This window comes from Somniosus microcephalus, chromosome 9 (assembly GCF_052327205.1).
Source record: "Somniosus microcephalus isolate GS21.2 chromosome 9, FLI_Smic_1.0, whole genome shotgun sequence".
Taxonomy (NCBI): domain Eukaryota; kingdom Metazoa; phylum Chordata; class Chondrichthyes; order Squaliformes; family Somniosidae; genus Somniosus; species Somniosus microcephalus.
The window spans coordinates 66932572-66957767 of NC_140995.1; the positions used below are offsets into that span (position 1 = coordinate 66932572).

The 25196-nt window shown below is 53.5% G+C and overlaps 1 protein-coding gene across 1 annotated transcript in view; it reads right to left on the reverse strand.

The window, feature by feature from the left end:
• Positions 1-25196, reverse strand: part of LOC147112447 (uncharacterized) — an 88781-nt gene that overhangs the window by 6365 nt on the left and 57220 nt on the right. The window contains exons 3-4 of the mRNA XM_085998179.1: positions 1655-2131; positions 1103-1226 (exon numbers count right to left, since the gene is read on the reverse strand). Of these exons, the coding sequence (XP_085854305.1) occupies positions 1103-1226; positions 1655-2131 (601 nt within the window). The remainder of the gene's footprint in view (positions 1-1102; positions 1227-1654; positions 2132-25196) is intronic.

Genomic DNA, 25196 nt, shown 5'->3' on the forward strand with positions numbered 1-25196 from the left:
TCAGGAATATACCTGCGATAGTGCAGTGCGCCCTCAGTAGTTCACCTCTGATGGTGCAGGGCTCCCTCAGTACTGCCCCTCCAACAGAGCAGCCCTCCCTCAGTACTGCCACACCGACAGTGCAGTGCCCCCTCAGTACTGTCCCTCCGATAGTGCAGCGCTCCCTCAGTAATGCCCCTCCGACTGAGCAGCCCTCCCTCAGTACTGCCCCTCCGACAGTGTAGCACTCCCTCAGTACTGCCCCACCGACAGTGTAGCACTCACTCAGTACTGACCCTCCAACAGTGCATCGCTCCCTCGATACTGCCCGTCCAACAGTGCAGCCCTCCCTCAGTACTGCCCCTCTGACAGTGCAGCCTGCCCGCAGTAATACCCCTCCGACAGTGCAGGGCTCCCTCAGTACTGCCCCTCCGACAGTGCAGCGATTCCTCAGTGCTGTCCCTCTGGCAGTGCAGCCCTCCCTAAGTACTGCCCCTCCAACAGTGCAGTGCTCCCTCAGTACTGCCCTTCTGACAGTACTGTCCCACCGACAGTGCGGCGTTCCCTAAGTACGGCGCTTCCGACAGTGCAGCTCTCCCTCAGGAATGCCCCTCCGACAGTGCAGCCCTCCCTCAGGACTGCCCCACTGAGAGTGTAGCCCGCCCTCATTACTTCCCAAACCGACGGTGCAGCGCTCCCTTAGCACTGCCGCTCTAACAGGTCAGCACTCCCTCAATATGTGGCAGTGCAGCCCTCCCTCAGTAATGTCCCTCCGACAGTGCAGCGCTCCCTCAGTACTGCCCCACTGAGAGTGTAGCCCTCCCTCATTACTGCCCCACCGGTGGTGCAGCACTCCCTCAGCACTGCCCCTCCAACAGTGCATCGCTCCCTCGATACTGCCCGTCCAACAGTGCAGCATTCCCTTAGTACTGCTCCTCCGCCAGCGCTCTTTTAGCACTGACCCTCCGACAGTGCAGCACTCCCTCAGTGCTGCCCCTCCGACAGTGCAGCGCTCCCTCAGAAATGCCCCTCTGACAGTGCAGCGCTCTCTCAGTACTGCCCCTGTGGCAGTGCAGCCCTCCCTCAGTGATGTCCCTCCGACAGCGCAGCGCTTCCTCAGTACTTCCCCTCCGACAGTGCGGTGCTCCCTCAGTACAGCCCCTCTGACAGTGCAGCGCTCCCTCAGTACTGCCCCTCCGACAGTGCAGCACTCCCTCAGTACTGCCCCACCGACAGTGCAGCACTCCCTCAGAACTGCCCCTCTGACAGTGCAGCGCTCTCTCAGTACTGCCCCTGTGGCAGTGCAGCCCTCCCTCAGTAATGTCCCTCCGACAGCGCAGCGCTTCCTCAGTACTTCCCCTCTGACAGTGCGGCGCTCCCTCAATACAGCCCCTCTGACAGTGTAGCCCTCCCTCAATACTGCCCATCCGACAGTGCACTGTTCAACCATTACTGCCCCTCTGACATTGCAGCACTCCCTCAGCACTGCCCCTCCAACAGTTCCTCGCTCCTTCGATACTGCTGGTCCAACAGGGCAGCGCTCCCTCAATATTGCCCCACCGACAGTGCAGTGCTCCCTCAGTGCTGCCTTTCCGACAATTTAATGCTCCCTCATTACTGCCCTCTGATAGTCCAGCACTCCCTCAATACTGCCTGTCCAACAGTGCAGCATTACCTCAGTACTGCTCCTCCGCCAGTGCAGCGCTCATTCAGTACTGCCCCCCCAACAGTGCAGCGCTCCCTCAGTACTGCCCCTCCGACAGTGCAGCGCTCCCTTAGTACTTCCCCTCTGACAGAGCAGCACTCCCTCAGTACTGCCCCTCCGACAGTGCAGCGCTCCCTCAGTACTGCCCCTCCGACAGTGCGGCGCTCCCTCAGTACAGCCCTTGTGACAGTGCAGCACTCCCTCAATACTGCCCCACCGACAGTGCAGCGCTCCCTCAGTACTGCTCCTCCACCAGTGCAGCGCTCATTCAGTACTGCCCCTCCGACAGTGCAGCGCTCCCTCAGTACTGACCCTCCAACAGTGCAGCACTCCCTCACTCCAGCCCCTCTGACAGTGCAGCGCTCCCTCAGTAATACCCCTCTGACAGTGCTGCGCTCCCTCAGTACTTCCCCTCCGACAGTGCAGCACTCCCTCAATACTGCCCCTCTGACAGTGCAGTGCTCCCTCAGTACTGCCCCTCTGACATTGCAGCGCTCCCTCAGTACAGTCTCTCTGACAGTGCAGCGCTCCCTCAGTACTTCCCCTCCGACAGTGCAGCGCTCCGTCAGTACTACCCCTCCGACAGTGCAGCCCTCCCTCAGTACTGCCCCACCGACAGTGCAGCGCTCCCTCAGCACTGCCCCTCCAACAGGTCAGCGCTGCCTCAATACTGCCACCCCAAAAGTGCAGCACTCCCTCAGCACTGCCCCTCCAACAGTGCATCGCTCCTTCGATACTGCCCATCCAACAGTGCAGTGCTCCCTCAGTACTGCCCCTCTGACAGTGCAGCGATCCCTCTGTACTGCCCCTGTGGCAGTGCAGCCCTCCCTCAGTAATGTCCCTCCGACAGCGCAGTGCTCCCTGTGATGAAATAACTGTGTTCTGATATTTGTACTTGCACTTGTAATGTCTGGAGTGTTCCACCGGGGGGAACCACTAATGCTCCTCCCTGGCCCGCCCCTCTTCTGGTATGTTCTACCAAGGGCTCGGTCGATGATGAACTCTGTTAACTCTGCCATGATTCTTATTTAATAAAAGGCTTCAGTCTTAAGCTTTAACTTTGGATTCAGGCAGTTATTTGGCGCATCAATTTTATTAAATAACTACCTTTGGAAGATGGATCGATTTTTGAAACCAGAGCGTCTGGATATCGATCCCCATTCGGCAGATGCGTCGAAGAAATTTACGCATTGGCTCCGATGTTTTGAACACTTCATCGCATCATCGACCGATCCGACGGTTAACAAGTTGGGTCTTCTAACCAACTTGGTAAGTCATCAAACTTACTCTATAATTGAAGATATTACGACATATGAAGAGGCCCTCGCAGCTCTTAAAGCCCAGTACCTTAAGTCGGTTAACGAAGTATACGCCAGGTATCTCCTGTCTACTCGCAGGCAATTACCCGAGGAATCTCTGGACGATTTCCTGCAGGACCTTAAGGCTTTGGCTAAGGGTTGCAACTACAAGGCTGTCTCTGCCATAGTGTATCAGGAAGAAGCCATCCGCGATTCTTTCATATCTGGTCTCCGATCTAATTATATTAGACAGAGACTCCACGAGAACGACTCGTTAGTTTTAGAAACGGTCGTCGCTGCTGCTCGATCGTTAGATGTAGCCCAGAAGAATTCAGAAGTGTATGCATCAGCCCATGCATCTCTCTCAGCCTCGTGTGTTCCGCGTATGGAGGCATCCATAACACCAATGGAGCCCCCACTTAATCCTATTGTTGCGGCTGTGCCCCATGGGTCTAAGTGTTATTTTTGTGGCCAATCTAAACACCCCAGGCAAAGTTGCCCAGCCAGAGAGGCTACCTGTTTTAAATGTAAGAAACGGGGACATTTTACTAAAGTGTGTAAGGGTAATCCTGTACCCGATGTCTTCTCTGCTGCCGCCTATCATTTTACTCTAGCCTCGGCTACGGTTGACCAGACCATACCGTGTTCCTTGTCAAAATCTATGATGGACATTAAGATTAATGGTCGTCCTACTGGGTGTTTGATAGACTGTGGCAGTACTGAAAGTTTTATACACCCTAGCCTTTTTAACTCCTGTTCATTGAAGGTGTATCCTACTCGAAGTGAAATTGTGATGGCGTCCAAATCCCTTACTTCGGAGGTAACTGGATATTGTAAAGTCACATTGACCGTTAAGGATACGGAGTATAAGGATTTTAAACGCCTCATATTACCTCAGTTGTGTGTGAACTTAATATTAGGCTTGGACTTCCAGTGTCAGCATGAGAGCGTTACCCTTAAGTATGGTGGATCCCAGCCTCCGCTCACAGTCTGCGGCCTTTCTACTTTAAACGTAAGCCCGCCTTCTTTGTTTGCGAACCTTGCTCCTAATTGTAGACCTATAGCGACTAAGAGTCGACGGTATAGTTCAGAAGATAAAACATTTATAAAAGAGGAAGTGGAAAGGCTTCAACGGGAGGGAATCATCGAACACAGTGGTAGCCCGTGGCGTGCCCAGGTGGTGGTGGTTAAAAGTAATGAGAAGAAAAGACTTGTGGTCGATTATAGCCAGACTATAAACTTGTATACCCAATTAGACGCCTATCCTTTGCCTCGTATTTCTGAGATGGTGAACCAGATAGCTCAGTACCGCGTGTTCTCCACCATTGATTTAAAGTCTGCCTACCATCAACTCCCCATCAAAATAGAAGACCGACCTTATACGGCCTTCGAAGCTAATGGGCGCCTGTTCCAACTCCTTCGGGTGCCCTTTGGAGTGACGAATGGGGTATCCGTCTTCCAACGGGGGATGGATCGTATGGTGGATGAATACGCATTGGAAGCAACATTCCTGTACCTGGACAATGTTACCATCTGTGGGCGTGACCAACGGGAGCATGATCAAAATCTCGCGAAGTTCCTAGAGACTGCAAAGAGGTTAAACCTGACCTACAACGAAAACAAGTGTACCTTCAATACTACACGTTTATGTATTCTTGGTTGCGTTGTGGAGAATGGGGTAATTGGGCCAGACCCTGAAAGATTACGCCCACTTAAGGAATTACCTTTACCTCACACTGTAAAAGCCTTAAGAAGGTGTCTGGTATTCTTCTCGTACTATGCCCAGTGGGTGGCTAGCTACTCAGATAAAGTCCGACCTCTTATTAAGTCGACGTCTTTTCCGCTATCAGCGGAAGCTCAGGAGGCTTTCCTTAATATCAAACGGGACATTGAGAAGGCCATGGTATGTGCCGTGGATGAGAAGATCCCATTTCAAGTGGAAAGTGATGCATCTGATTTTGCGTTGGCAGCAACTCTTAACCAAGCTGGTAGACCAGTAGCCTTCTTCTCTCGTACATTGCAAGGACCAGAAGTTCGACATTCTTCAGTGGAAAAGGAGGCACAGGCAATTATTGAAGCAGTCAGGTATTGGAGACATTATCTCGCTGGCCAACGTTTTATGCTCATTACTGACCAGCGATCTGTGGCCTTTATGTTCAACACTAAGCAGAGAGGCAAGATCAAAAATGATAAGATTTTAAGATGGCGAATAGAACTGTCAACATATGACTATGATATTCAGTACAGGCCTGGAGTATTTAATGAGCCATCGGATGCTTTGTCACGAGGAGTATGTGCTAGTCTAGGTACAGATAAGCTTCAAAGTCTCCACGACACACTCTGCCACCCTAGGGTTACCAGAATGAACCACTTCATTAAGTCCCACAATCTACCCTACTCTATTGAGGTGGTCCGGACAATGACCAGAACCTGTCATGTTTGTGCTGAATGCAAACCCCGCTTCTATACGCCGTCCGAGCCAGCTCATCTTATTAAAGCAACTCGACCATTTGAGCGTTTGAGTCTCGATTTTAAAGGTTCCCTTCCATCGAGCGACCGTAATGTCTATTTTCTTAATATTATAGACGAGTACTCTCGGTTCCCTTTTGTTATCCCCTGTCCGGATGTGACTAGTGCTGTTGTAATTAAATGCCTCTGCCAACTGTTTTCCTTGTTCGGCATGCCTAACTATATACATAGTGATAGGGGTTCTTCCTTTATGAGCGAAGAATTACGACAGTTTTTGCTATCGAAGGGGATTGCAACGAGTAGAACTACCAGCTATAACCCTCGTGGTAACGGGCAGGTTGAGAAAGAAAATGCGACAGTGTGGAAGGCTATCGTACTGTCTCTGAAGTCACGAGGCCTGCCGACCTCTCGCTGGCAGGATGTCCTGCCAGACGTGCTGCATTCCATAAGGTCTCTTTTGTGTACAGCGACGAATGCCACCCCTCATGAAAGGATGTTTAGTTTTCCAAGAAAAGCTACTAATGGAGTATCGTTACCCACATGGTTGACGACCACGGGCCCTGTGTTGTTGCGCAGACATGTGAGAGGCCACAAGACTGATCCACTGGTGGAGGAAGTACAACTCCTCCATGCTAATTCCCAGTATGCGTATATTCAATATTCGGATGGGCGAGAGGATACGGTCTCTATTAAAGATCTTGCACCTGCTGGAGCTCGAAAAGAGTTCGACTCTGAGAGTAGAGTTTTCAATCGTGGTATTGGACCTTCAGAGACACAAACCCTCAGTGTGGAAAATACTAATGATTCTGGGAATTCGAATGAACCGGAGTTAGTACTCCGGGAGGAGCCTCAGCAAGAGTTACGTCGTTCCCAGAGGATTATCAGACCTCCTGACAGACTGAATCTATAGCAGGGGGTGAATGTGATGAAATAACTGTGTTCTGATATTTGTACTTGCACTTGTAATGTCTGGAATGTTCCATTAGGGGGAACCACTAATGCTCCTCCCTGGCCCCGCCCCTCTTCTGGTATGTTCTACCAAGGGCTCGGTCGATGATGGACTCTGTCAACTCTGCCATGATTCTTATTTAATAAAAGCCTTCAGTCTTAAGCTTTAACTTCAGATTCGGGCAGTTATTTGGCACATCACTCCCTCAGTACTTCCCCTCCGACAGTGCGGCCCACCCTCAGTACTGTCCCACCAACAGTGAAGCCCTCCCTCAGTACTGCCCCTCTGACAGTACAGAATTCCCTCAGTACTGCCCCTCCAACAGTGCAGCGCTCCCTCAGTACTTACTGCCCCTCCGACAGTGAAGCCCTCCCACAGGACTGCCCCTCTGACAGTGCAGAATTCCCTCAGTACTGCCCCTCCAACAGTGCAGTGCTCCCTCAGTACTGCCCCTCCGACAGTGCAGCCCTCCCTCAGTACTGCCCCTCCGACAGTGCAGCGCTCCCTCAGTACTGCACCTCCAACAGTGTAGCCCTCCCTCAGTACGGACCCTCCAACAGTCCAGCGCTCCCTCAATGCGGCCACTCAAAAAGTGCAGCACTCCCTCAGTACTGCCCCACCGACAGTGCAGCGCTCCCACAGTACTGAACCTCCGACAGTGCAACTCTGCCTCATTACCGAACCGTAGACAGTGCAGCACTCCATCAGGACTGTACCACTGATAGTGCAGCGCGCCCTCAGCACTTCACCTCCGATGGTGCATGGCTCCCTCAGTACCGCCCCTCCGACAGAACAGCCATCCCTCCCTACTGCCCCACAAAAACTGTTGCCCTCCCTTGGTACTGCCTCTCCGACAGTGCAGCACTCCCTCAGTACTGCCCATCCAACAGTGCGGCCCTCCCTCACCATCGCACCTCTGATAGTGCAGCGCTCCCTCAGTACTTCCCCTTCGACTGAGCAGCCCTCCCTCAGTACTGCCCCTCCGACAGTGTAGCCCTCAGTCAGTACTGACCCTCCAACAGTGCAGCGCTCCCTCATTATTGCCGCTCCGACAGTGCAGTGCCCCCTCATTATAGCCCCTCCGGCAGTGCAGCACTCCCTCAGCACTGCCCCTCCAACAGTGCATCGCTCCCTCGATACTGCCCGTCCAACAGTGCAGCACTCCCTCAGTACTGCTCCTCTGCCAGTGCAGCGCTCACCCAATACTGCCCCTATGACAGTGCAGCGATCCCGCAGTACTGCCCCTCTGACAGTGCAGTGCTTCGTCAGTACTGCCCCTCAGGCAGTGCAGCCCTCCCTAAGTACTGCCCCTCCAACAGTGCAGCGCTCCCTCAGTACTGCCCCTCTGACAGTGCAGTGCTCCCTTAGTACTGTCCCACCGACAGTGCGGCATTCCCTAAGTACTGCCCCTCTGACAGTGCAGCGCTTGTAATGATATCAGCAAATAGTGATGGTATTTGCCTGTTTGATTATTATGCCTTACCAGCATATTTGCCTGTTTGATTATTTATGCCTTACCAGCAGAGGGCATGTGAGAGAGAGAGTTTAGTTTTAGTTTTGTTTTAGATGGATCTCTAACATGGTGGCCTAGAAATTGGGTTTTGGTTTAGCCAGGGCTTTAGCGCCGGAAATTAGTGCCGGCGCTAAGTCCCCTGCGCGCGCCAAAAATTCAGTGGCGCCGCGCCCAAACGGCTGCCGGCGCTACTGAAGGGTCTTAGCGCCTGGAAAAGGGCGCTAACTGCCGTTTCGCGCCGCAATTCCGGCGCTGCGGCACCCGATGCGGTGCGGCAGGCTGGGGACGTGCAGGCTTCCTCCTTCCATTAAGGAGGAGCTGCCTGCACCCGGCCGCGGCCCGCGCAAATCTGCTTAAAAATGAGCCCGGCACCTCGGACAAGTGCCGGGCTTGCATCTGTTCCGGGGGGGGGAGGGGAGAGAAGTCCGGGGAGGGAGCTGCGGGCAGGCGGCCGGCGGGAAAGCGGCCGGCCGCCGCGGGGCCTTTAATGCGCCGGCGCTAACTGCAGTAAGGCACCTCTGACAAAATGCTGGTTGCGGCTGCCACGGGCGAGGCGGCCGCAACTCAATTTCGGAGTTCGGGCGGGTTACCACGGCAACCGGGACGCTGCGCACACCGATGACGTCATCGGTGCCGGCGCAGCGCTACCGGAGCAACGCCGATTTAGGGCCCCAGGGAATTTCACTACTGGCCATAACTCCGGCGCAAGGCCCTCTAGCGCCTCAAATGAGGCGCTAAGGCTACTGAATTTTCAGCCGGGTGTCTCCTGTAATGCTGTTAACTTAGATGAACAAGCTTTAGATAAAAAGACATTGGCCTAGAAATTCGGTAGGCTTAGCGCCGCTTTTGAGGCGCTAGAGGGCCTAGCGCCGGAGTTATGGCCAGTTTGGAAATTGAGTGGGTCCCTAAATCGGCGTTAGGCTGTTAGCGCTGCGCCAGCACCGATGACATCATCGGTGTGCGCAGCGTCCCGGTTGCCATGGTAACCCGCCCAAACTCCAAAATTGACTTGCGGCCGCCTCGCCCGTGGCAGCCGCAAGCAACGTTCTGGCAGAGGTGCCTTACTGGACTTTGCGCCGGCGCATTAAAGGCCCCGCGGCGGCCGGCCGCTTTCCCGCCGGCCGCCTGGCCGCAGCTCCCTCCCCGGACTTCTCCCCCCCCCCCACCGGGACAGATGCAAGCCCGGCACTTGTCCGAGGTGCCGGGCTCATTTTTACAATGATTTTCGCGGGCCGCGGCCGGGTGCAGGCAGCTCCTCCTTAAGGGAAGGAGGAGGCCTGCACTTCCCGAACCTGCCGCACCGCAGCGGGCGCCGCAGCGCCGGAATAGCGCCGCAATTCAGCGCATAGCGCCAGTTTTCAGGCGCAAACAGCTTTCAGCAGCGCCGGCAGCCGTTTGGGCGCAGAACTAGTGAATTTTTGGCCCGCCCAGCGCGACTTAGCTCCGGCACTAACATCCGGCGCTAAAGCCGTCGCTGCGCCAAAACCCAATTTCTAGGCCATTCTCTTTCATGAATGCGTCGTCATTGAACCCACATACAAATCAATACATGGTGTCAGAAGTGATTGAAAGAGATGAAGAGGAAAAATCTGAAGTTAAATCAGCTCTCCACATATTAGCAAGCCAAAAGAGAACATCGTTACTTACCATTGGAGAATAGCTAACGAAGTGAAAAAATGGAAGGTTTACACCCACCGGCAAAGCTTCAGTTGACAGGTAATGTGGCTGAAAATTGGAGGAGGTTCAAACAACGTTTGGAGTTGTATTTATCAGCAATCGGAGCTGACGAGAAAAGTGATAAAATGAAAGCGTCAGTGTTCTTACATGTCGTGGGTGATGAAGCGCTGGAGGTGTATAATAACTTCACATTCACTGTTGATGGAGACAAAATGAAGTTGGATAAAATAATGGAACAGTTTGAGGCCTACTGCATACCTAAACGTAATGTGACATTTGAGAGGCACAGATTTTTCACATGTGTACAGAAAACGGGAGAGACTATTGATCAGTATGTGATTGAACTGAGAAACCGAAGCAAAACATGTGAATTTGGGGGACTGACAGACTCGCTGATAAAAGACAGACTGGCGTGTGGTGTGGTAAACCACTTTTATCGTTCACTATCGTTACACTATGGTTATCACTGTTTATATTGTTACACTATGGTTATCACTGTTTACACTGTTGTATCACTACACAAGGTCACCTCTTGTCACGCTGTTATACCTGGGCTGACCACAGCTGACTCCGCCCATGACTCCGCCTGCTTGCCCAGGTATAAAGGTGGTCGACTGGCTGGTATTCCTCCTTGTTGGACCCAATCACCCACGAGGGTGGGCTCTGTTATTTAGCCAATAAAAACCTATAGTTACTATCTTAACTCGTCGCTTTTCATTGGATGAATTGATAGGTATATCAATTTTATTGGCTAAATTTTGAAATGAGTGGATCGGAGCAGCCAAACGACCAGCCAAACGGCCAGCTACAAAAGCCACAGCAGCCGGCCTGGCTGCGAGCCCTCCGACCGCCGTACCTGGATCTAAACCCACAGGCAGCGAACTCAGCCCTCGACTTCAAACACTGGCTGAGCTGTTTCGAATCCTACCTGGGAGAATCCGGCGTGCCTCCGGGATCCAAACTAAGAGTTCTGACCGCCCAAGTGAGCCCTAAAGTATTTGCAATCATCCAGGACCTTACTACATACGAGGACGCCCTCAACCTGCTGAAAGAGCAGTACCGGAGCCCGGTAAACTCTATGTATGCCAGACATCTCCTAAGATCCCGCTCGCAACAGCCAGGAGAGTCTGTAGGTGAATTTTTACGGGCGCTACAAACACTCGGCAGGGACTGTGGCCTAGATTTTCAGTAGCTTGCGCCAGCAGTTAGCGCCTTAAGAGAAGTGATTTCCGGGCGCTATGCGTGTAGCGCCCGGGCGCAGCGCAGTTTGCGCTCCGCCCCAAATTAAGTTGCCCGTTAGCGCCGGCGCAAAGTTTAGCGCCCGCCCGGATGCGCGCGCAGAAAATGACGTCACATCCTCGTGCAACGCCCTTTGGCCGCCCCGATTGCAAACTTCAGTCGGACCGCCCCATTGTGCGGCGGGCGGCCGGAGCGTTTGGAAAAAGGAACGCAACACAACCAGCGCGGGCCCCGGGGGGCGCTAATTAAAGGGAACGTCCTCTCCAGTATAAAGGCCATCCTTTTTTCAGAAAACAGTCTTGTGCAACGCATTTCTGGAGACACAACAAGGAGGATAGCTAACTGGTTTCAAGCAGCAAGAGGCAGGTATTTTTGGACTCAGGCAATAGCGCTGCAAGTGGCCATTTGGAAATTAGACTGTTTGCCAGGATTTGATGGGGGCTGCATGGGGTGCCAACGCGCAGCTGCAGCGCCATATCCGTAGGGCTCGCAGACGCATTGTGAGAGGGGCAGCCCTGGCTAGAGGCAGAGGGGTCTACAGGCGTCGGCCACGTAGGCCTTACCCAGTCAGGCTATACCGCCAGCAGCGCTCCTACCTAAACATGAGTGCCGCGCGATGTGTTAGAAGGCTCCGATTCCGAAAGGAGGTGATTGCAGAGATCTGCCACCTGCTTCGCCGAGATCTGCGGCCAAAGCTCAGGTGCAGGACGTCTCTGTCGGTGGAAGTGAAGGTGACGGTGGCATTGAACTTCTATGCCACCGGCTCCTTCCAATACGCTGCTGGGGACATAGCAAACATCTCCCAGTATGGCGCGCATCGCTGCATCCGCCACGTGACCGAAGCACTGTTCAGAAGGAGAAGCCAATTCATCTCCTTCCCCATGGCCCTCGAGAGCCAGCATCAGCGCGCATTGGGATTTGCCAGACTCGGGGAATTCCCCTTGGTGCAGGGCGCCATTGACTGTACGCATGTGGCTTTGCGGGCCCCTCTGGAGCATGGCGAGCAGTATCGCAACAGGAAGGGCTACCATTCTCTGAATGTGCAGCTGGTATGTGACCACAAGCAGCGCATCATGGCAGTCAATGCCAGCTTCCCAGGCAGCAGCCACGATGCCTTTATCCTGCGGCAGAGTACTGTGCATGACATGTTCCAGGCACAGCCTTCCCCAAGAGGATGGCTCATCGGGGACAAAGGCTATCCTTTGTGCACCTGGCTCATGACCCCGCTTCGCGCGCCCAGGACCGCTGCTGAAGAGGCCTACAACGAGAGCCATCAAACCACCCGCAACATCATCGAGCTAACTATTGGGGTCCTCAAGCAGCGGTTCCGCTGCCTTGATCGCTCCGGAGGAGCTCTCCAGTATTCGCCGGACCGGGTCTCCCAATTTGTGGTGGTTTGCTGCATGCTACACAACCTGGCTATCCGCAGGACTCAGGCACTGCCACCTGACGTTGGACCAGCACCTCAGGAGGAGGAGCAGGAGGAGCATGAGGAGGAGGAGGAGGAGCAGGAGTACGTTCCCAGGAGGGAGCGACCAGGGCCAAGGGCCGCACGACGCCACCTTATTACACGGTACTTCTAAGCCCCCTGTCAGGGAATGGCCAGGGGCCATGAGGGAAGATGAATGCAGCCGCTCCGCAAGCCCTCAGCCGGCGAAGCCAACAAACACTAAGAAGAACAACCATGGAGACTGCATGAATAAAGATAATTTTTTATTGCACAAAAATGAAAAGCCCTTCCCACATGAATCTCCAAAAACAATAAACGGGCCCCACAAAAAGCCCAACAAACGACTCACTCGCACAAACTGGGGAGGAGCCACTCCACCTTTATTGAAACCGGGCCTCAACGTCGGCCTAACGCAAAAAATAAGCCCTCCAAAAGCACAACCATGGGCAAAATAAAGATGGCCACCGCCATATTAAAGGAAAGCTGGCCACACCCTCTACTGAGTGGCCCGCGAGGGCGAGACCTTGGCCAGCATTTTGCCTCCCCTGCCCTGCCTGCTGCTCCTTCGCAAGCTCTGCCCAGTGGCTGCTGCGAGGCTGGGGGAAGGCGCCTGAGGCTCAGATGCCGTTCCGCCAGATGCCGCTGGGGGGCGGCCTACACGGCGTTTGGGCCTCGAGGGGCCGTCTGCTGAGTGGCGCACCTGAGCCTGGCCACCATCAGCTGCAGCCGCTTGCCGTCGACGCCCCAGAGGGGGAATGGCGGCGACGGATGGCGCAATGTGGGCCAGCTGTCGTCTGGGATGCGCTGGCTGGTGCTGTGGCGCGGTGGCACTCGGCCGGGCCCGCACTGCAGGATCCGCAGCAATCAGCCGACGGGCGGCTTGCTGGGATGGTCCAGCGCGGCGCCTGCCCTGGCGATGCCTGCCTGAGACAGCGCGTGTGGCAGCAGTGAGTGGCCCTGTGGTCCTGGTGTGCGCGCGCATCACATCCGCCAGGGTCTTGACGGCATCAGTCAGCATGCGGCCAGTCGCGGCAGTTGCTGCCCCGAACTCGCGCACACTGGTCGCCAGCGACTCGATGGCCTCAGGCATGCGCCCCACCACGCTCATGAGCTCCGTGTGGCGCCGGTCCGAGTCGTCGGCCATCTGATCCAGCTTCCGCACCTCCTCCGAAGTGAAGGTGTCCGGACTGGAGTCGCGACTCTCCCGCTGGGGAGGAGGGGGCCGAACTAGGGGACCCTTGCCGCGTTGGTGACGGCGAGTGTGCCGAGCAGCAGCACTCCCCTCTGATCCTTCCCCCCTTTGGGGGGAAGGCCGCGGGCCACGCGCACGGCTGCTGGGTGGCTGGACGCCACTGGTCCCAGAAGCTGCATTGCCCTGCGACAGTTCCTCCAGGCACTCGTCCAGTGAGGAGGTGTCAAGCATTTCCTCCTCTCCTGCGGGACGTGACTGTTCCCCCGAAGGTCCGGCTTGCTCCTCCTCCTCCTCCTGGTCGGAGGTGCTGTCACTGGCAGCCTCAGGGTCCTGGTCGTCACCAGCTGAAAGCAGGAATGCACAAGAGTAGCTTCAGAGTGAGGAGACGGCGTCAGCGAGGGAGTTAGGACTGGTGGGATTCAGCGCATTGCTGGGACAGTGGCAAAGGAGGTAGCTCGGATGGGCCAGTGCGACGCGAGAGGGCCAAAAGGCGAGGTCCTTACCATTGCCGGGCAGTGGAGGGTCGGATACACCGCACGCTGTGGGGACAATCACACGGGCTCCCATGAGCACACACACGCGCTCCTCCAGCCGAGTGAGCTTCTGCAGCTTGGCGCGGCCACCCCTGGCACGGGCCTGGCGATTAAACGCTACTTTAGCCTGCAAGAGAAAGGACGGGCTGTAAGTGCGCAGTGAAGCCCTGATGTAGTGTGCACTGCCTCCCATGGTGGAATAGCTTGGACAGAGTGAAGCCCTGATGTAGTGTGCACTGCCTCCCATGGTGGAATAGCTTGGACAGAGTGAAGCCCTGATGTACTGTGCACTGCCTCCCATGGTGGAATAGCTTGGACAGAGTGAAGCCCTGATGTAGTGTGCACTGCTTCCCATGGTGGAATAGCTTGGACAGAGTGAAGCCCTGATGTACTGTGCACTGCCTCCCATGGTGGAATAGCTTGGACAGAGTGAAGCCCTGATGTACTGTCCACTGCCTCCCATGGTGGAATAGCTTGGCCAAAGTGTAGTGCCGAATGGCCATTTGATGCTCATGACTGTCCCAATGCTGCTGGCTGAGGGCTGGCCAATAGGACTTTCAGGTCCCTTTGCCCATCATGTCAGGTGTACATGCAAGAATGAGGAGGAGACTGGAAAGGCTACTCACCCTCACAATCCTGGTCAGATCGTTGTATTTCTTACGGCATTGTTTGTGGGTCCTGGGGGCCTCGCCGGTGAACGTCACCCTCTGGGCGATCTGCTTCCAGGCTTTGGTGTAGTCGTGGTGGGTTGGATTCCTCCCACTCTCTGGAAACAAGATCTTGCGCCTCACCTCCAGAGCTGTGACCATTATGTCCAGATCACCCTCTGAGAAGCGCAGGGCACGCTGACGGGCCTTCTCTGGCGTTGCCATGACTCCCTGGGGCTGAGCAGTAGTGTTGAGGCCTCTTTGCAAGGCTGCAGTGTGCAGGGCGTGGCAGCAGACCAATTCGTCCCTTCCCCCTTTAAGAGCTGGTCGGCACCACGGGGTCTGCTGTCAGTGCAAAAATGACCGCACCCGTGCTGCGCCCCGCCTGGGCGCTATCCCTCTGGACCGCCGGCTTAGCGCCTAAAGGTAGGAGTGCAACGCCTCTTTTAGCGCTCCAGCACTCTCTTAGGGCGAAGCCACTGAATTTCCGGCAACGGGGCGCGACTTTGGGGCGGGCGCTAACTTCAGGCGGGCGCTAAGGTTAGCGCCCCAAAACTGTCTGTACTGAAAATCTAGCCCTGTGACTTTAAAGCTGTAACGGCTGCAGAAAATACTGAAGGGAATATCCGCGATGCCTTCGTGAAAGGCATTCGGTCCGACTACTCACGGCAAAGACTGCTCGAATCAAAGGACCTCGACCGGAATACAACTGCAGCCCTCGCTCGCTCTCTGGAAGTGGCCCATCGGGACCTCGAGGCGTATTCCAGGTACTGTGCTGCGCAACCCTGGGACTCCGGCCCGACCCCGGCCGCAATACCCCTCGCACCGCCGCCTCTGGGACCTACCTCAGCGTCGGCGTCCCAGAATCAACCGGGACCGCCACCCCCGGTACCGGCTGCAACATCGGAGCCCCGCGATCGGGCCGTCGGCTGCTTCTTCTGTGGCCAGGCAAAACACCCGAGGACGCGCTGCCCTGCAAGAAACGCGACTTGCTCCGATTGCCACAAGAAAGGCCACTTCGCTAAGGCCTGCAGGGGGAGAGCCACAGATGCCAGCAGTGCCTCATGCGAGTTGTGGGGGCGGCCATCTTTCATCAAGGCCACAGATGCCAGTATCCCCTCGTGTGAGTCGTGGGGGCGGCCATCTTTGATCAAGGCCACCGACACCAGCAGTGCCTCATGTGAGTTGTGGGGGCGGCCATCTTCTCCGCCATTTTATTCAACCTCGTGGGCGCCGCCATTTTGTCCACCACACTCGACCGCCACCTTGCCTCCAGACCCGACCACCGCCTCACCCGCAGGCTACAGCAGCTCGCTCAGCCATACACTAGCCTCCGTCACACTGGACCAAGCTCGCCCGCATCACCTGTCCAAGTCCATGATGGACATCAAAGTAAACGGCCACGCCATGACCTGCCTGTTCGACAGCGGAAGCACGGAGAGTTTCATCCATCCAGACACGGTGAGCCACTACTCCCTCACTGTCCGGCCAACGCGCAACCGGATCTCGATGGCGTCGAGATCCCATTCTACAGACATCAGCGGCTACTGTGTTGTGACCCTGTCGGTTAGGGGCACGGAGTATAAAAGTTTTAAACTCCTCGTCCTGCCCCAGCTCTGCGCTACCGTCCTACTAGGGCTGGACTTCCAATCCCACCTTCAAAGTGTCACTTTGGCATATGGTGGACCCCTCCCCCCACTCACAGTCATTGAGGGTTGCTGCTAGGGCGAAGTCGGATGCATCGCTCTCCACTTGGAAAGGGATAGACTCATCCACCGCGTGCATTGTGGCCTTAGCAATGTCTCCCTTTATGAGGGAGAAGGCTGCGCATGCTTCTGCCGTCAGGGGGAAGGAGGTGGACTTCATGAGGGGTCTGGCTTTGTCCGCATAATTCGGCACCCATTGGGCATAGTAGGCGAAGAGCCCCAGGGTTCTCTTCAGCGCCTTTGGACAGTGGGGGAGGGGTAGCTCCATGAGGGGGCGCATTCTTTCGGGGTCGGGGCCGATGACCCCGTTCTCTACTACGCAGCCGAGGATGGCGAGACGCGAGGTGTTAAACACACATTTCTCCTTCTTGTAAGTGAGGTTCAGCCGTTCGGCCGTACGGAGGAATTTCTCCAGATTAACATCGTGGTCCTGCCGGTCGCGACCGCAGATGGTGACGTTATCTAGATAAGGGAATGTGGCCTGCAGCCTGTTCTGATCAACCATCCGGTCCATCTCCCTTTGGAAGACCGAAACCCCGTTGGTGACGCCGAAGGGAACCCTAAGGAAGTGGTAGAGGCGGCCATTCGCCTCGAAGGCAGTATACTGGCGGTCCTCAGGGCGGATAGGGAGTTGGTGATAGGCTGACTTAAGGTCGATGGTGGAGAATACCCGGTACTGTGCAATCTGATTGACCATATCAGATATGCGGGGAAGGGGGTATGCGTCCAGCTGGGTGTACCGGTTTATGGTTTGGTTGTAGTCGATGACCAGGTGGTTTTTATTGCCGGTCTTAACGACTACGACCTGGGCACGCCAGGGGCTGTTGCTCCTCTCGATGATGCCCTCCTTCAGGAGACGCTGCACCTCAGAGCTAATAAAAGCTCTGTCCCCGGCGCTGTACCGCCTGCTCTTGGTGGCGACGGGTTTACAGTCGCGGGTGAGGTTAGCGAACAGGGAGGGAGGCGGGACCTTGAGGGTGGATAGGCCGCAGGTGGTATGCGGTGGGCGGTTTAAAGGCTGCTGGTTGTCGACTGTGAGTGGGGGGAGGGGTCCACCGTATGCCAAAGTGACACTTTGAAGGTGGGATTGGAAGTCCAGCCCTAGTAGGACGGCAGCGCAGAGCTGGGGCAGGACGAGGAGTTTAAAATTTTTATACTCCGTGCCCCTAACCCACAGGGTCACAAAACAGTAGCCGCTGATGTCTGTAGAATGGGACCTCGACGCCATCGAGATCCGGTTGCGCGTTGGCCGGACAGTGAGGGAGTAGTGGCTCACCGTGTCTGGATGGATGAAACTCTCCGTGCTTCCGCTGTCGAACAGGCAGGTCGTGGCGTGGCCGTTTACTTTGATGTCCAGCATGGACTTGGACAGGTGATGCGGGCGAGCTTGGTCCAGTGTGACGGAGGCTAGTGTATGGCTGAGCGAGCTGCTGTAGTCTGCGGGTGAGGCGGTGGTCGGGTCTGGAGGCAAGGTGGCGGTCGAGTGTGGTGGACAAAATGGCGGCGCCCACGAGGTTGAATAAAATGGCGGAGAAGATGGCCGCCCCCACAACTCACATGAGGCACTGCTGGTGTCGGTGGCCTTGATCAAAGATGGCCGCCCCCACGACTCACACGAGGGGATACTGGCATCTGTGGCCTTGATGAAAGATGGCCGCCCCCACAACTCGCATGAGGCACTGCTGGCGTCTGTGGCTGTCCCCCTGCAGGCCTTAGCGAAGTGGCCTTTCTTGTGGCAATCGGAGCAAGTCGCGTTTCTTGCAGGGCAGCGCGTCCTTGGGTATTTCGCCTGGCCACAGAAGAAGCAGCCGGCGGCCCGATCGCGGGGCTCCGATGTTGCAGCCGGTACCGGGGGTGGCGGTCCCGGACGGTTCTGGGACGCCGACGCTGAGGTAGGTCCCAGAGGCGGCGGTGCGAGGGGTATTGCGAGCGGGATCTTAGGAGATGTCTGGCATACATAGAGTTTACCGGGCTCCGGTACTGCTCTTTCAGCAGGTTGAGGGCGTCCTCGTATGTAGTAAGGTCCTGGATGATTGCAAATACTTTAGGGCTCACTTGGGCGGTCAGAACTCTTAGTTTGGATCCCGGAGGCACGCCGGATTCTCCCAGGTAGGATTCGAAACAGCTCAGCCAGTGTTTGAAGTCGAGGGCTGAGTTCGCTGCCTGTGGGTTTAGATCCAGGTACGGCGGTCGGAGGGCTCGCAGCCAGGCCGGCTGCTGTGGCTGTTGTAGCTGGCCGTTTGGCTGGTCGTTTGGCTGCTCCGATCCACTCATTTCAAAATTTAGCCAATAAAATTGATATACCTATCAATTCATCCAATGAAAAGCGACGAGTTAAGATAGTAACTATAGGTTTTTATTGGCTAAATAACAGAGCCCACCCTCGTGGGTGATTGGGTCCAACAAGGAGGAATACCAGCCAGTCGACCACCTTTATACCTGGGCAAGCAGGCGGAGTCATGGGCGGAGTCAGCTGTGGTCAGCCCAGGTATAACAGCGTGACAAGAGGTGACCTTGTGTAGTGATACAACAGTGTAAACAGTGATAACCATAGTGTAACGATATAAACAGTGATAACCATAGTGTAACGATAGTGAACGATAAAAGTGGTTTACCACACCACACACCAGTCTGTCTTTTATCAGCGAGTCTGTCAGTCCCCCAAATTCACATGTTTTGCTTCGGTTTCTCAGTTCAATCACATACTGATCAATAGTCTCTCCCGTTTTCTGTACACATGTGAAAAATCTGTGCCTCTCAAACGTCACGTTACGTTTAGGTATGCAGTAGGCCTCAAACTGTTCCATTATTTTATCCAACTTCATTTTGTCTCCATCAACAGCGAATGTGAAGTTATTATACACCTCCAGCGCTTCATCACCCACGACATGTAAGAACACTGACGCTTTCATTTTATCACTTTTCTCGTCAGTACATGCGCCAACGCGCAAATTGATAGACTGCAGTCCCTCCACAACGACCTCTGCCACCCCGGGGTCACCAGGCTTTACCACTTCATTAAGGCCCGCAACCTGCCCTACTCCATCGAGGAGGTCAGGACCATGACCAGGAACTGCCAAACCTGTGCCGAATGCAAACCGCATTTCTTTAGGCCAGACAGAGCAAGCCTGATCAAGGCCACCCGCCCCTTCGAGCACTTGAGCATCGATTTTAAGGGGCCCCTCCCGTCCTCTGACCGTAATGTGTACTTCCTCAACATCATTGATGAGTACTCCCATTTCCCCTTTGCCTTCCCCTGCCCAGACATGACCAGTACCACGGTCATCAAATGCCTGTATGACCTCTTCGCCTTGTTCGGGTTCCCGAACTATATACATAGCGACCGGGGCTCATCCTTCATGAGCGAGGAACTTCGCCAGTTCCTACTAGCGAGAGGCATTGCTGCAAGCAGGACCACCAGCTACAACCCCCGAGGGAACGGCCAGGTGGAAAGAGAGAACGCGACTGTCTGGAAGGCCGTTCTCTTAGCCTTAAAGTCTAAGGGCCTGCCAACCTCTCACTGGCAGGAAGTCCTCCCGGCAGCGCTGCATTCCATCCGGTCACTGCTTTGCACGGCCATTAAAGCCACCCCCCATGAACGAATGTTTGTTTTCCCCAGGAAGTTGACTACGGGAACCTCGCTACCAACATGGCTGACTTCTCCGGGGCCCGTCTTGCTGCGAAAGCACGTGAGGGCCCATAAAATGGACCCCCTGGTCGAGAGGGTGGACCTCCTGCACGCCAACCCCCAGTACGCCTATGTGGCATACCCAGACGGGCGGGAGGACACAGTCTCCTTACGAGACCTTGCACCCTCGGGCACCCCTGAGACACCACCGTTACCCCCCACCACCCCCCCAAATCCACCCCAGGTAGACGGCATGCCGCAACCCCACGAGCCTTCGCCGACCACGCAGACACCAGCATTAACATCGGATATTGCATCACCGCCGCCGCTGCTGCGGCGATCAGAGAGACTTACGAGGCCTCCGGACAGACTGACATACCCGAACTGGTAGCACACTTCACCCCGCCGGACTCAAATCTAAACAAGGGGTGAATGTGGTAAACCACTTTTATCGTTCACGATCGTTACACTATGGTTATCACTGTTTATATCGTTACACTATGGTTATCACTGTTTACACTGTTGTATCACTACACAAGGTCACCTCTTGTCACGCTGTTATACCTGGGCTGACCACAGCTGACTCCGCCCAAGACTCCGCCTGCTTGCCCAGGTATAAAGGTGGTCGACTGGCTGGTATTCCTCCTTGTTGGACCCGATCACCCACGAGGGTGGGCTCTGTTATTTAGCCAATAAAAACCTATAGTTACTATCTTAACTCATCGCTTTTCATTGGATGAATTGATAGGTATATCATGTGGTATTCCAGATAATGGTCTAAGGGAAAGACTGCGAAGAGAGCAAAATCTAGACCTGGGAAAAGCCATAGCACTGTGTAGGGCTACAGAGACTGTGAAGTCGCAGGCAAAGTAGCTGTTCAGTGACAGTAGCTGCAACGTGGATGCAGTGATAAAGAACGGACACAAACCGTTTAACAAAAAGAGCGCCAATGTGAAAAAAGAGGCGTGGCCAGCGAACACAAATGAAAGGGGCAATCAAAAGTCATGTAATCGATGCGGTACACAGCATCCACCAAAAAAGTGTCCAGCATATGGTAAAACATGCAATAGTTGCAAAAAAACAACCATTATGCCTGTTGCTGTAAGAACCAAGCGCAACAAAGCAAGGTCCATGCAGTAGATGAAAGCGAGATAGAGGAGTTCTATGTGGATGTTGTGTCTGAAAACAAAGAAGAAAAAAGAGACTGGATGTTGACACTAAAAGTGAATGACATACACATTCCATTTAAATTGGATACTGGAGCACAAGTTAATGTGATATCAGAGACTGATTTTAAGAAAATTAGACCCAGACCAAAGATGTATGGAATAAAAGTGAAAGTGACAGGATACTCAGGTACTGATATACCAGTGAAAGGAAGATGCATTGTCAAAGTGACACACAAGGACAGAGAGCACACGCTAGCATTAATCATGGTGCCAAAGGATGTGCAAGCCATACTAGGTTTAAAAGCCTGTGAGAGACTGAACCTGGTAAAGAGAGTCCTCGTAGTGGAAAGCGAAGGAGAGACAGTCTATGATGAACTCATGAAAGAGTACAAAGACCTATTTCAGGGTCTAGACTGCCTTCCAGGAAAACACACGATCAGAGTAGATAAAAGTATGCCAACGGTCATACATCCATGCAGAAAAGTTCCGTTTGCTCTTCAAAAGCAACTGAAGGCAGAATTGGACAGGATGGAAGCCTGAACGTGATTCAGAAGATAGATGAGCCAACTGAGTGGGTGAGTTCCCTCGTCGTTGTGGACAAAAGAATGGAAAGCTCAGAATTTGCCTGGATCCAAGAGATCTAAACAGAGCAATAAAGAGAGAGCACTTCAAGCGTCCTACATGTGAGGAAATCATGTCACAGTTTGCAAATGCAAAGTATTTCAGCAAGTTAGATGCATCATCAGGATTTTGGCAGATGAAACTGGACGGGGCAAGTTCAAGACTGTGCATGTTCAACAGTCCATTTGGCAGGTACAGATTCCTAAGGTTACCATTTGGCATTGCCTCAGCTCCTGAAGTGTATCACAAAACTATCCATATGATCTATGAGCACCTGAAGGGAGTTGATACATCAATGGATGACATCATAGTATGGGAACCATGAGAACTGAGCATGACGAGAGACTGAAAAAAGTGCTGGAAGCAACAAGGAAAACAAACCTGAAGCTGAATAGAGAGAAATGCCAGCTCGGGGTGACAGAACTGACATTCGTGGGAGATATCCTTAGCAGTGAGGGCATCAGACCAGATCCCAGAAAGGTGTCTGCCATTGAGAATATGCCAAAGCCACAATGCAAAAAGGACGTGCAGAGGTTTAATGGAATGATCAACTACATGGGTAAATTCATATCCAACCTCTCAGAAAAGATGGCGCCACTGAGAAGACTAACTGAAAAGAATATAGAATGGGAATGGAATCATGAGCATGAGAAGTCATGGAGCGATCTAAAGAAACTGCTCACAGAGGAACCAGTTCTGAGGTTTTATGACCCAGCGAGACCCATCAAGATATCATCAGATGCATCACAGAGTGGGCTCGGTGCCGTTCTTCTGCAAAAATATGACTACTGGCAACCTATTGCATATGCATCGCGCTCAATGACAGACGCGGAGACGCGATATGCTCAAATAGAAAAGGAGCTGCTCAGCATCACATACGCCTGTGAAAGATTTCACCAGTTTGTGTCAGGACAAGCAATCAGTGTAGAGACTGACCATAAGCCCTTGATTGCATTGTTCCAAAAACCACTAAATAGCTGTCCGCTTAGAATACAAAGAATGATGATCAGGCTGCAACGCTATACACTGAATGTTGCGTACACACCGGGTAAGCTGATGTATACAGCAGACACGTTGTCCAGAGCTGTTGACCCAAGTGAGCCCGCAAACACCACAATGGATGAAAAAGTGAACGCCTACGTGGACATGATCACAAGTGCACTGCCCATAGCAGATGCAAAAATGGAGCTCATAAAGACTGAGACAAACAAAGATGAAACACTGAGACGACTGAGGAAAAGCATCTTGGATGGATGGCCCAACATGAAGCAAGACTGCTCACCTGACATGGCAGAGTACTGGAACTGCAGGGCGGAACTACCAGTGGTCGAAGACATCATCTACAAAGGAAGTAAAATAGTTATCCCAAAGAGTCTGAGAAAAGAGATGCGAAAAAGGATCCATGGAGGACATCTGGGAATCGAAAAGTGTAAGAAAAGAGCACGAGAGGTGATGTACTGGCCACGAATCAATCAAGATGTGACAAATGAGGTGTCAAACTGCACAGTATGCCTGAAATATTGAGCAAGCAATCCGGTAGAACCACTAAAGCCACACCCAGCGCCAGACAGACCTTACCAGAAGGTAGGCGCTGACCTATTCGTATGTCAAGGGAAGGACTATCTTGTAGTCACAGACTATTACTCCCTGTATCCAGAGGTTTGTAGACTGTACACCACCACTGCAGATGCTGTGATAACATGTATGAAAGCCATATTCTCCAGACATGGCGTGGCAAGCGAGGTCTTCACAGACAACGGACCCCAGTTTTACAATGCAAGTTTCCGACACTTTGCCAAAGAGTGGGACTTTGTCCACACAACGTCAAGTCCTCACTTTCCACAGTCCAATGGACTAGTGGAAAAATCGGTCCAGACAGTGAAAAGACTGAAGTACAAGGCAAGAGACGGTGGAACTGACTTATACCAGAGCATGCTTGTATACCGCACAACGCTGCTCGAGTGTGGTATGTCACCAGCCCAACTCCTTATGGGACATCTGCTAAGGTCAAACCTACCCATCCCGGAGAACCTCCTGAAAACAAAAGAGGGGGAGAAAGTGAGGAAGTTCAAAGAACAACAGAAGGAAAAGCAAAAGTACTACTATGACAGAGGAACACTAAACCTACCTGAACTCCACACTAGTGACCAAGTAAGGTTCAAAGACAAAACAAACATATGGACTCAGAAGGGAACTGTCCTGAGTGAAGTTCAACCAAGATCATACACCATTCAGACAGATGAGGGTGCTGTTCTGTGAAGAAATCGTCGGGATCTTCTCATGGGACCAGCCACAGCAGGTCAAAAGACTGATACTGTTGAACAACCTGATCACACAGCAGGTCAAAAGACTGATACTTTTGAACAACCTGATCACACACCTGAGAAATCATCATCTGAGGCAACAACTCAGATTCAAGGACAATCAATCAGAAAATCCTCAAGGCACGTGAAGCCTCCTGAGAGACTCATTGAGCAAGTTTAAGGACTCTTGTTATAGAAGGAAGTAATGTTATCTTATTCTCTCTTCAAGTTCTAGTGTATTTACATATTTCATGTGAACACACAAAACAAGGTTAAAAAACCTTGATAATGATAATGTAAGTTCATTAAGTGTTACAGTTAAAATGCAGAGTAATACAAAGAAAACATGTTGTTAGATAAAAGTAAAATACTTTTGTTTTAAGAAAGGGAGATGTAATGATATCAGCAAATAGTGATGGTATTTGCCTGTTTGATTATTATGCCTTACCAGCATATTTGCCTGTTTGATTATTTATGCCTTACCAGCAGAGGGCATGTGAGAGAGAGAGTTTAGTTTTAGTTTTGTTTTAGATGGATCTCTAACATGGTGTCTCCTGTAATGCTGCATAACTTAGATGAACAAGCTTTAGATAAAAAGACATTCTCTTTCATGAATGTGTTGTCATTGAACCCACATACAAATCAGAACTGCCCCTCCGACAGTGCAGCCCTCCCTCAGTACTGCCCCACCGACAGTGCAGCACTCCCTCAGTACTGCCCCTCTGACAGTGCAGAATTCCCTCAGTACTGCCCCTCTGACAGTGCAGCGCTCCCTCAGTCCTGCCCCTCCGACAGTGCAGCCCACCCTCAGTACTGCCCCTCCGACAGTGCAGCGCTCCCTCAGTAATGCACCTCTGACAGTGCAGCCCTCCCGCTGTGCTGCCCCTCCTTCAGTGCAGCCCTCCCCCAGTCCTGCCCCTCCGACAGGGTAGCCCACCCTCAGTAGTGACCCTCCAACAGTCCAGTGCTTCCTTAATGCGGCCACTCAAAAAGTGCAGCTCTCCCTCAGTACTGCCCCACCGACCGTGCAGTGCTCCCTCAGTACCAACACCCCAACAGTGCAGCACTCCCTCAGTACTGCCCCTCCGACAGAGCAGCCCTCCCTCCCTACTGCCCCA